The sequence below is a fragment of the Halyomorpha halys genome, unplaced genomic scaffold, assembly GCF_000696795.3.
Source record: "Halyomorpha halys isolate HHAL.00 unplaced genomic scaffold, Hhal_1.1 Scaffold1589.1, whole genome shotgun sequence".
Lineage (NCBI taxonomy): Eukaryota > Metazoa > Arthropoda > Insecta > Hemiptera > Pentatomidae > Halyomorpha > Halyomorpha halys.
In genome coordinates, this window is record NW_027114669.1 from 111,636 (window position 1) to 125,035 (window position 13,400).

General features: G+C 36.4%; 1 protein-coding gene across 1 annotated transcript in view; it reads left to right on the forward strand.

Annotated features, from left to right (window-relative positions):
• The window catches only part of LOC106690138 (N-acetylglucosamine-6-phosphate deacetylase), an 83,754-nt gene extending 70,904 nt beyond the window's left edge, over positions 1-12,850 (forward strand). Inside the window, exon 9 of the mRNA XM_014435463.3 lies at positions 10,690-12,850. Coding sequence (XP_014290949.1) covers positions 10,690-10,700 — 11 coding nt within the window. The 3' untranslated portion in view covers positions 10,701-12,850. The remainder of the gene's footprint in view (positions 1-10,689) is intronic.
• Positions 12,851-13,400: the final 550 nt, after the last annotated feature.

Below are 13,400 nucleotides of genomic sequence, written 5' to 3' on the forward strand. Positions count from 1 at the left end.
ATTTTTTTATTCTCCTCGCAAGTATTAACAGCTAAGGTAGCACGTCTAGGGCAGCCTCTTGCAAAGTGCTCCGTCGATCCGCATACAAAGCAAATACCTCTATTATCAGATCGAATAAACTCTCTATCCCTTTGTTCTCTTGCTGGCCTTTCTAGAGGACACTCTTTAGCGAAGTGCCCTGATTTATTACACCGATAACATTTCCTCTCTTTCTCTGTAAATCTTAGATCTAACCGCCTATCAGAATTCCTTCGGATTGCCCACACATCTTTTACCATCACAGAACCTGAGAGCGCTTCACTGACTCTTGACGCCTTATTTATGGCCTCTTCAAATGAAGAAGGAGAGTCAAACTGTAATTGCTGCCTAATTTCTGGCTGAAGGCCCTTTATAAATGCAGCCATGATTTTTTCATAATTACTTCTTACCCAGCTAGCTTCTTCAACTGAAGACGACTTAAGAGTTGCCAGCTCTCCTAACCTTCGACATTTGTCAGCATATCACGTACCCCCTCCCCCGGAAGTTGTTCGACGGAGTTTAACTCTAGTAATCGCTGCTCGGGTGTAATAGATCCCTGGAAGCGCTTTCCCAGTATTGTTACCGAGCGGTGGGTTTTAGTTATTCCGGATAAGGTGCAACACATGCCTTTGCAGGTCCGGTTAATTTTGAACGACAAATCAAAACCTTTTCCTGTTCAGTCCAACTTCCCGTATCAGCAACAAGATCGACATGTTGCAAAAACGTCTCAACATCATCTTCATTATCTAATCCTCCCCAAGGTTGTATCAAATTTTGCAAGCCTAATTCTTTTTTACAATATTTTCACTTATCGATGTCTGAAAACGTACTGAAAAATCATTCAAAGATTTCATTTCCAATTTTAAACCTTCCATTTCGGCTTTTAATTTGGTTAGTTCTGCTTTAACTCACATATCCACTACAAGAAACATGTGTTTTTTTATGTTTATTCAAATACAGATTTACTTAACCTAATTGTAAAATTAAAAGAACAATCTTAACTAATAAAGGCCCTATTCTAACTTATCCTAATTATATCTATGTACTTATTACTAACTTATAATCTAACCTACAATTAAAATACATACAATTATTATCACAGTTTTTAAACATAACTCAGCTCACAGAGAAACCAAACAATACACTAGCTTTACATCAATGTCTATTCATTAAAAAAACAACCGACGACAGAACATATGATTTTTCTCTCACTCTCTGCCCGATACCTCCCCCGCATGCGCTCAATCACCAATTCTTCTGTCTCGTCTATTACATATTGTAAGCAACGATATTTTAATTTTGAGATTTGATATTTTAAAACATCGATGTTTTTTGTAGTCGATATAGGATTCTTAGTTTCAAAAACCACTTCTGACAGGCCGTAGAATGCGTGATCGTTGAAACAGACCTTATGTTACTCAAATGGATATTCCAGAACATCGATGTATTTTGGGTAATGTATTGTAAGCAACGATATTTTAAAAACATCGATGTTTTTTGTCGTTGATGTCAGATTCTTTGTTTAAAAAATCACTTCTGACAGGCCGCAGAATACGTGATCGTAAGAACAGACCTTATGTTTCTGAAATTGTTATTAAAAAACATCGATGTATTTTGGGTAACGGATTGTAAGCAACGATATTGTAAAAACATCGATGTTTCTTGTAGCCGATGTCGTATTCTTTGTTCCAAAAATCACTTCTGACAAGCCGTAGAATACATGATCGTAAAAACAGACCTTATGTTTCTGAAATTGTTGTTAAAAAACATCGATGTATTTTGGGCAAAGTATTGTATGCAACGATATTTTAATATTGAACATTGATATTTCTAAACATCGATGTTTTTTTTGTCAATATGCATTCTTTTTTGCATAAACCACTTCCGACTGGCGGGAGTATACGTAGTCGTTGGAACAGACCTTATGTTACTGAAATGGTTGCTCAAAAACATCGATGTATTTTAGGCAAAGGCATGGTATGTAATGATGTTTTTATATTAAGCATAGATATTTTAAAACATCGATGTTTTTCTAGTCGTAATTTATCTTTATTACGTCGTTAGCGTGATGGTTGGAGGTCCTTTTTTATCCCACCACATTGTTCATAGGAAATTGTTTATACCTTAAATTTTTTTTTTTATTTAGCTACTTTTGGAAAAAAAAAATTTAAGAAATTGGGACAAACGTAAAACATCGATGTTTTGCGTAAAAAATCGATGTTTTCAAAACATCAACATCGATGTCGCATCCCTAGTATGCACAGCCGCTATTTTCTATTTTCCTCACGATCATTTCATTATGAGGGTTTTGCGATCTTCTTCTTTTCGTTAGCCGCCATTTTTGTTTTAAAGTGTGTTGCGGTCCTTTTCTTTTCGTTCGTCTTCTCTTATCTTTTAATACTTTCGACTTTGAACTATAATACTTTCTATTTTAGTTTCCTCAGCGGATATCAACAAAGCATCATTTAATTCCCTCAATTGGCATTTAATTTTAATAACCATATTACAAAATGACTAAATATTGATGGTGTAATGTAATAATAATGATTTCTTAATTCGGACAGTAGTTTATGAAAAAAATCGCTACGAACTCCGGTGTCGCCGCTCTGGAAGGATAATGACAGTATTGCAATTTTTTGGAGAAATTAACGTCGTGTTATTTTTTTTTTTTTTTAACTAAAGCATAAAATAGGATATTTATTTTTTAAATTTATCTTCATGAAATTTGAAGGTATATTATGTTTCAAACAGTGGTAACATATAAAAAATAAAATACAACAGATTATAACTCTTAAAAATATCAAATAAGGAAAAATAAAAAGAATCGATAGTAAAAAAATCTTTTATGATATTAAACTAAGAAAAAAAATTAATACAGAAGAAAAAAGAAAGGAAATCACTTCAAGAAATTTAAATAAATCGACTTACACGTTTCCGGAGGTGGTGTTTAATAAAGCACACTGGAACGAAGACTGAGAAAGAATTCATATGTACAAGCCTATTTACCACCCGATTTATTTACTTTTTAGGGATTATACAAGTTCAAAGTCCCTTGTTTTCTATCATCGAATGGATTAAAAGATATAACTCTACATATCATCGTATACGTTATAGGATTAACCAGTTCAAAGTACATTGTTTACAGGATTATACGAACAATATGGTGGCCTGTCACAACTAAGTCAGGTGACTTAAAAGAGGGTGTGGCCATGTGACGAATCACGTGAGTGGTTAAGGTTATGTCGAGCTAAATTTAAATTTAAATCCCCCGCCATGGGTCACGTGACCAAATACTAGCTTCCGATTGCTGCCTTATGATCACGTGACTGCAAGTGTGCCCGCACCGCCATTTTGTTGTAATTCAAATATGATCGCCGCCATTGTATTATGAGGGTCTCGCGTTATCCCCCCACTACCGTTGATAGACGTGGGTACCTCGTTGATATACCGATACCTCGACGATATACCCACTTTTTATACTATAACCAGTGGCTGAGTGTGCCAGACCACCATTTTGTTTTTCCGCTGCTGTTTGAGATACTTACAGGTTTGACAAGGGCTGACTGTGCCCGGCCGCCATTTTATTATGAGTATCTCGCGATTCTTTTCTTTTCCTTCACCCAATCGGAATTCGGTCACGTGACTCTTGGCGGGGGATTTTAATTCAAATGTAGCTTGACATAACCTTAACCACCTATCACTGCCATATTAGTCATTTTGAACCTTAATCCCCTCTGTTCTTAATCTTTTACTGTAAATAATTTGAACTGGTTAAACCTAAACACTGATATGTAGACCTTTATCTTCTAATCCCTTGGATGAATGTAAACAAGGGACTTTGAACTTGTATAATCTGGTTTATTACGAGGATCTCGCGATCTTATTCCTTTCGATCACTGCCATATTGGTCATTTTGAACCTGCCCGTACGCTAATTGGTTTTCCTGCTTTTTGAGAGACTCACGGTTTTGGCAGAGGCTGAGTGCTTCTACTCCATTGTTTATTATTTAATGATTATTAGATTTTAGTGCGTGTTCGTGTGTAACGATAAAGATGACTCTTTAGTTACGTTCTTTATTTGTCAATAAAACAATATTTACACTTGACACATACAATAACACATTCATAATTACTATTAACATAACGTTCAGTTTTTTTATTTAACAACACAAGTGCTTCATAACAATTAATTGTAATTGATCATATGGCGAGAGGTTTCAAATGGGTTTGCCACTAAACCAAATGTAAAATAATGAAACTTTAAATGAATTATAATTAAAAATATATTTAAAAGAAATATACTAAAGAAATAAAAATGTTGATAATAATTTCGACAGTGGCAAACCCATTTAAACACTCTCTTTGCAAACGTCAATTATTGCCGCTGAAGACGTTAATCATGCCACCACAAGATCAAACTAAATATTAAGGAAATAAAATGGTGGTTTGAAAACAAAAAAAAAATACATGGGTGGCATAAGAAACACAAAATGGCGGTATGGTACACTTAACTCCTACAAAGCCTTAAGTTTCTTATGTTGCTGGGTGAAAAAATGAATAAAACAGATTATACAAGTTCGTATGTAAAGTCCCTTGTTTACATTCATCCAAGGGATTAGAAGATAAAGGTCTACATATCAGTGTTTAGGTTTAACCAGTTCAAATTATTCACACTAAAAGATTAAGAACAGAAGGGATTAAGGTTCAAAGTGACCAATATGGCTGTGATCGAAAGGAAAAAAAGATCGCGAAACCCTCGTAATAAAACAGGGGCGAATAAAATTCAAAATGACGGTAGGGCACACACAGCCTCTGCCAAAACCGTGAGTCTCTCAAAAAGCAGGAAAACCAAAAGGGCGAAGGGGAGGTTATTATTTATAAAGTGGTTACCTTGCCCTTTGATGGGTGGTGGGGTGAACAAAATAAAAATTAATTACCGTACTTTAGGCTTGTACATATGAATTCTTTCTCAGTCTTCGTTCTAGCGTGCTTTATTAAACACCACCTCCGGAAACGTGTAAGTCGAATTATTTAAATTTCTTGAAGTGATTTCCTTTATTTTTTCTTCTGTATTAATTTTTTTCCTTAGTTTAATATCATAAAAGATTTTTTTTTATTTTTCCTTATTTGATATTTTTAAGAGTTATAACTGTTGTATTTTATTTTTTATATGTTACCACTGTTTGAAACATAATATACCTTTGAATTTCATGAAGATATTAAAAAATAAATATCCTATTTTATGCTTTAGTTCGAGGGTAGGGTCCAAAGTCCTAGGACACGTGAGTGGTTAAGGCTGGTTCGAGGCTAGGGTCCAAAGTCCAAGTGGAAGTTTTCACTGTTTAATGTGGACAGTGTGTACTTCACATAAAGTAGAACTCAAGAGCTGTCGTTCCAGCCCACACTGTTCCCAAGAGCTCTCGTAACCTTATCTTCTTTTAGTGTGATCTCATGGACCATCTTCCCGGTTCCCTGAGCAGATCTCCTTTAAAAAAAACATCTTCATATTCTATCCTAAGCTTCAGTCTTCACTCCTCTGTCTGAGTGATTGCTCCCACTCGTGTGCCCTCAGTTTTTCTCTGTCAATGACATTTGTACATTTTACCTCCCAACTTAATTATCTATTTTCTCTTGATATTCTTAACCCAAGCTCCCACCTGCCTTAGCATGTCACAACCCACAATCACTTTGTATTCCCTCAGCTTAGTCCCTACAATATGTACCAGCAAGTTCTCCCTACTGAACCCTGTCAGGTCAACCCTATCTCCACCTCCCCCTGTACTTCACAAGGGCCACCCAGGGTGATCAATTTACATTGACATTCCTGAATCTGGTGTGTCCTCTCTTTTGTAGAGTGTGTCTCGCTTTTCTAGAACTTCTCGGCACATGGTAGTGTTGGAACTGCCAATATCTACTAGGCACCCCACTCCCGCTATCTCTAATATAGGCAGACCACTGCTTTTCTCTCTCACGTTGTAATTCACTAGTGTGTAGTCGCCCCTCTGCCTACACCCCCTTCAGATTTCTCACGTCTTGCTCTCTCCTGTTTTCGCCTCTATCCACCTCTGTTCCTTAGTTTCCATTCCCCCATTCTCTGTAAATATATAACTATTTACAATAAACCATAAATAATAAACAATAGACGAACAGTTCTATTTAATTTTTTTTTTTCATTGGCGTGACAGACCGTGAAGCCCCAAAATTTTTGTGAGTGCCACCCATTGGTTAACGGGCCTCACAAATGCCCGGGGGGAGATTGTGAGTGACACCTTTAGAGCTACATAAGGAATTCCGTCCAATCCTCTATTTCTTCCTGTGTAATTTGTGGAAAATCCGTTGTATATATATTGTCTATACTCTCAATAGTATTCGTCTGTTCAGGGAATAGTGTTCAGCTGCATCGTGCCTTTACATGGTTTCTTAAGTGCTATTTTGTAAGGTCTACCCCATGGGTCTGCATCCACCTCATCACAGAGTTCTCTCCAGCACCGTCGTTTGCTTTCTTTAATGGCTTGTCGGAGGTTCCTTCTAGCTCTCTTGAACTCTTCTTGAAGCACTGAAAACTCCGGTAGACGTCTCGCTTGCTGGTAACGTCTTCTTGCTTGGTTGCAACGCCGGCGAAGATCGCCCACCAGTACACAGAGGAATGATGTTTTCCAAGTTTTGAACGAGTCATAGCTGCATCACAAGCCCCAGATATGAAAGAGGTCAAAAGGCCTTTTCAATTCACTCTCATCCTCCAGCATTATAGTGAACGAAGCGGCATCGAAAGTCTTCGTGTTCCAGACATTGGCTCTCCATCGACAACTCTTCTTTCTTCTAGGTGAATCCTGTGTAATCAATATAGCCTGGTGACCACTGATTGTATAAAATCCACAAACCTTCCAAGTTGCGATCCGATGCATGTGACCACTCACAAACGTCAAATCGATGATAGATGATCTTCCTGCTCTAGTGAACGTCGGGTTTGTTGCGGTGATCATAAGGATCATATCATACTTAGTTGTGCGAAAGCTTCCAGGAGAATTTCACCACGTCGATTTGTTATTCTACTTCCCCATTCCGTTGCCCTTGCGTTGAAATCACCAGCTATGATAGGTGGATTATGGCAACTACCCTCTAAGACTGCGATCTACCCATCCTCCTACCGTCCTATCGCTTTGTTACCTATCATGGGCAAAATCCTTGAGAAAATCATCTTAAAACGCCTGTGTCCTATCCTTGATTCCAATCACATAATCCCAGATCACCAGTTTGGTTTCCGAACATCACACTCCACTATCCAGCAATGCCATCGTGTGGTTGATGTTGTCTCGTCTTCATTGGAGCGCGGAATGTACTGCTCGGGAGTCTTTCTTGATGTAGAACAGGCTTTTGATCGAGTCTGGCACCCAGGACTGCTATACAAGATCCGTAAATTCCTACCCCCTACATACTTCCTCATTATCCGTTCTTATCTCTCCGACAGATTATTTCAAGTAAATTACAACGGCGCTTATTCATCCCTATTCCGTCAGTCTGCTGGTGTACCTCAGGGTAGTATCCTTGGTCCTATCCTATATACAGTTTTCACAGCTGACATTCCAACCCATCCTAACACAATCCTCACCACGTATGCCGATGACACATGTCTATTGTCAGTGAACAATGATCCTTACATTGTATCCCAAACCCTCCAATCCCACATCAACACCCTTGAAGAATGGTGCCAAAACTGGAGGATTAAAATAAATTCCAATAAATCCCACCAAATCACATTTACCCTTCGACGTAAACCCATGACCTCTTGCCCTACAATATCCTTTAATAATACCCCACTTATTCCTGTCGAACAGATCCGTTACTTAGGACTACATCTCGACAAACGACTGACATGGAATCCTCATACAAAACTAAAAAGACAAGAAACTGCTCGTAGATTCCGACTATTGCAACATTTACTAGACAAACGGTCTAAATTGCCAATCCATTACAAAAGACTGATCTACATGACTATTATAAGGCCTATCTGGACATACGGAGTTGAGCTTTGGGGCTCTACTAAACCATCAAATTCCTCCAGAATCCAATCCTTACAGTCCAAAATCCTTCGTTAAATCCTTAATGCTCCTTACTTTGTCACAAATCAAGTCATCCATCAGGACCTCAATATTCCATATGTTGCCGATTTGGCCAGAACCAGATACCGTTCCTTCCATAATAAACTTCTCAACCACCCAAATCCACTTGTTTCTAACCTGGCTTCTCCTTCATTACCTAATAATCCTTCTAGGCGTCTGAAAAGAAGATGGCCTCGAGATCTTCTCCTCTAGAAATGTTATTGGAGTTCTATCAGTGGGTAGATTCTCCACATGTTTTTATCATGTCACTATGTCACCTACAGCAAATTTACTTGTTGTATATATGTTTATACAGTTGTAAATATCAATAAATAAATTATTAAAAAAAAAAAAAAAAGATTGCGATCTAAGAAATTCTCAAAGTCTTCGATTGTGATACTGAGATAGGCGTAACAACTAAAGAAGTATACGTCGTTGATCTTCACTCATATAAAGGCGGAGTGCGATATAGTATTAATTTCCTGAATAGCTTGGGAATTACAGACCCAAATAGCAGCTTTACTACTGATATCGGATACCCGCGAGTTGCCATCCAAATTTTTATATTGTTCGCAGAGAATAGCGACGTCAATGTGCTGTTCCCGTACCATTTGGTAAAGGAGATCCTGGGCAGCTTCGTAATGGTTCAAATTCAACTGGAGTATCCTCATCTACGATGTTGTTGGATTTGCGTCTTTGTTTTCAATGCTGAACGGAAAGTTGGACACTTAATACTTCCGTTGGGGTGGTCAGCATGTCCATTTTCAATGCGCATTGAGGTTTCTGGTCACTATCACTAGCTTTGTGACCTACTTTACCACAGTTTCGACAAAGGGAGGTCCTATCCTTTCCAACACAGTTCCGAGCTATCTGTCCATATTCCCAACAACGGAAACACTTTGGAACTTTGAGTATTTTTCGTATACGGATAACAACCAGTCCTGCTCGGACCTTTCCATGAGCCATGATCTTCCTAGCTTGCAGAACCGGAAGTGAAATGACCGCCGTTTCCGTACCTCCATAGGCTTTACGTATGAATTTTCTGACTCTTCACCCAGGAGAGGTTTTAATGCCTCCACAACCTCCTCTTTGGTGGTGAGATCATCCAAATCTCGGAGCTCGAAAAGGGACGCCTCTGTCCAAGTCCGCACTTCTGCCTTGAGCTTTTTAGCGCAGCAAGAGATTGCTCCTTCTTCCGGTCCAATTGGAGTAAGAGGTCGCCTTTATTAATTTTCCGGACCTTTGTGATTGAAGTGGCTATTTCCACCATCGTCGGATTTTCTCTCACCTTTCGCAGGACATCTGAGTAGGACTGGCTCTCCGGTATTTTTACAATTACTGCATCAGGTCTCGGTGGCTTAGGGTGAGGTTTCTTCCTCGATCTTTTTCGCACCTCTTGCCATAGCTCCTCTTGTTGTTCTCCCCGTTGAGCTGCATTAGACCTCTATGGGTGATCTACATTATGCTGCACAACCTGTGCATTGAGTTGTACAGTTTTCTTCTTAATCTTCTTTTTATCACCCGCCAAAGAAGGTGTGGTTAGTGTCCCCTCTGACTTTATAGCATTCTTCCTCGGTGGACTGACCTCCTTCGTTTGGGTGTGACAATCTGCAGTATCGATATGGAGGGTAGCTGTTTCCAACTTTTCAAAGTATAGTTGGATTTCGCATGCGAAACTCCTTATCTTACCATGGACATTATTCTTGGTGCGAATGAAGGAGAGAAGCTGCTTAATTTTCTCCCAAGATTTTGCATCTCCTCTTATGTGGTTAGTGTTGTGGCATTAGATGCTACAATGATCAAGTCTCCCACAATTACAGCACTGCGGTCGTATGGTCGCTTTCGCACCGACGCCGGTACTGGGGTTCCGTGCCCATGTACCGTAGCACAATTGACGTTATTTTCCATAACACAATTGACGTTATTTTCGCATTTTATACCTCCTGCCAGGTTTTGGAACAGCCGCCTTTAACATGAGGAACAGACACTGACCACCGCCTGTTCCAGGAACCGTCGCGCCTGGATTTGATTCTAGTTTTGGTCCACCCCGGGTATTTGTGTGTGTGTTGCTGATTCCAATGGCATGTGTGTTGTCAGTGAATAAAATAATCGATTTAATGTATTGTCTATTTGGTAATTTGAAGTTGAATTTAGACCTCATTAAGCCATAAATATCATGCTGTATCTATGATTTTTATCATCCTGTATAGATATAGGATTTGAATCCTTCCTTCTTTTTTCTTAGTGCTTAGTCTAAAGGTTTGAATCTAATGCCATTCTTTGAGTTCCCTACTCAGCTGTTTCAGTTCAGTGAGGGTTTTATCTATATCCTTTCAATTTATTCTTCATAAAAAATCCTCGGTCAATTATGTAGCCTTTTATTTGAAGGTTTTTCCTACATTATTTTCCTCAATGCTCTCAATCAATACCATAAATATATTTGTAATATTTATGTTGCTTTTAATGGAGTTTCTGCTAATCATTCACTGATCTTTTTATTTCTTATGCAGTCTCTCCTTTCCTTATTTCCTCAACTGTAGAAACACTATGTAATAGTTTTATCTCTGTCCCAGGACTTCTCTGAAATATTTCTGTGGATGAAGATATGGTCCTGGATCTCTCTCCTAGAGCGGAATTCTGCCAGTTCATCATCAAGTTAATTCTCCATAGTATATCTCAACTTTTTTACAGAAATGGAGGAATGTATTTTAAAAGCTACAGACAGTATATTGTTAATTGATATTTGAGTTTTCATAATAGTTATATACTTTTCTTGTATTTTACCATATTGTGCTATAGTCCCAATCTTTAGGAATTTCTTGACTTAAGACATAATAATTTAGATCTTCCTGCCAAAAACATGGTTTCTTAGAGTTGTTAAATTAACACAAAATGGGACAAGAGCACCAGATGATGAATATTGTATTACACCATTAGTAGTTTTGAACTTTTAAAAATGAAATGAGAAAGAAACGATATTGAAATAAAAAAAAGAGTCATGATTCATCATCATCTCTAAAAAACATATATGTGACTCTAGACTTTAGTAGGGAAGTAAAGCAGGAGAGTTAGCAAGAAATGTGAGGGTGTACAGGAAAAGGTTAAGATGAATTAAGGGTGGTTTTCATAAGTAAAAAAAGAAAGAGATAAAATCTAAGAAAGGATATAAGGAAAAAACAGTGCGTATTATTTTACTCCAGCATGTCCTGTCAAAACAGAAAAAAAAAATTATGTTTACATCTTGCAAGACATATATACCAAAAATATATATTGTTTCTTTGTTTTATGTATGTCATCTTACCTACTGAGTTAGTTTGAGATATGAATTTACAATCAATTTCTGTACAAAAACTTTTTAACTACATTTTTGGAAAATAGGAACGTTTTTAGAATCTTTGTTTTATTGTGACTGATAGATCTAGCCCTAGGTGTCCAAATTATATCGAGTCATCTGTATTTTGGTGTGTATATGTCAAAAAAAAAGTTTTAATGGTCAGGTATTATGAATTTCTATTTTAATATTTTTTATGAAAGGAATATGGTCCGGGTGCGGTCAAAAAAACTCAAATAGTAGAATTATACTATTTTAATGAGCCAACGTTTCGCCCCACGTTGCAGGGCTTCGTCAGGGCTAAAAAAGATACAAACACATAGTTACATAAGGAAAACAAAAACATAAGTATAACAGGGGTATAAAATGTAAAAAAGTAAGATATAATAAGAAAAATTAAAGGTAGTAAATAGTAAATGTAAAGGGTAATAGTAACAAATAGATAAGAAAAGAAATATTAAAGAAAATACAAATAAAGAGATGTAAAAAGAAAGTAGTGAAGTAATAATTTGTGTTTACTTCACAAATTATTTTCGTTATTGTGGCACAACTGCCGTCCCCACTCCTCCCAATACCAACGGTCATTTTTGTTTTGACTGCCGTCAAAATAGGTATGCATTCTGTCTCATCATTTGATTTGTATTCTTTTTTCTTTTTACATCTCTTTATTTGTATTTTCTTTAATATTTTTTTTCTTATCTATTTATTACTATTACCCTTTACATTTACTATTTACTACCTTTAATTTTTCTTATTATATCTTACTTTTTTACATTTTATACCCCTGTTATTTTACACTTATGTTTTTGTTTTCCTTATGTAACTATGTGTTTGTATCTTTTTTAGCCCTGACGAAGCCCTGCAACGTGGGGCGAAACGTTGGCTCATTAAAATAGTAGAATTCTACTATTTGAGTTTTTTTGACCGCACCCGGACCATATTCCTTTCATCTTTCCACACGGTCAATCAACATCTTCCATTAATATTTTTTATTTCAAACCGTTTCTGTAATGACTTGATCTCTTTAGCTGCATAATTCTGATCAGAAATTCATGATTTTTTGGTTTATTATATCACTGTATTTCCTTTATCTTGGATTTAAAAAAAAAATTGTTTACTAATTATAAGTTATTGATTTTGTGAACTAATGGAGCATGATATGATATAGTTTTTGAATAGACTTGACATATGTATTTAATTATATGCTCTATTTGAAATTGTATTTTTTAACTTTTTTTTATTGTTATATAATGTTTGTTATTATTCATTAATAATATTTTTTTATAACTTACATAATTATATTGGGAATCTGTATATATTTAAAAAAATGTTTATAATTATAAATGCTGTGTGTAGAACTATACTTTTTAAGGTATTGGAAAAAATATATAATGAATTAATAATTGGTATTAATATATTCCTATTACTGTTATTGCCTGGTCACATTAGAAATAACACAATATCTTTTATTGTGTTTATTAAAATAAGAGATGGGAGGAGCACATTCAATTTATTAATAATAACTTTTTAGAAAGAAGTTTTTTTTCTAGTGCATTTTTTTTATTTTCTGGTTTAATTTATTGTTAAATGAACAACCAAACAATAAACTTGTTTATGACAATAATTAAAATAATACCACTTAGTTGTTTTCATGCCCCTACTACCATTCCTATCTGAGTCGGAATAAGGTAGTGTGTTAGAACCTTCAGAACCAAATATTCGTAAATCTGAGACTGATTGAAGTAGGCCAGCCACGAAAATCACTTCAAAAAACTCATATGCTGATGTTATTAGATCAACATCAAAACCACCGGAATCAAAAACTCAGTCCACAGTTATTCAAGACAACGAAATAAATGGTGAAAATTTGTTGTCCTCAATAACTAAAATTATAATGGAAGCTATCAAGCCGTATTTACCAAAAATTATGACTCATCTATCTACGTTAGTTGC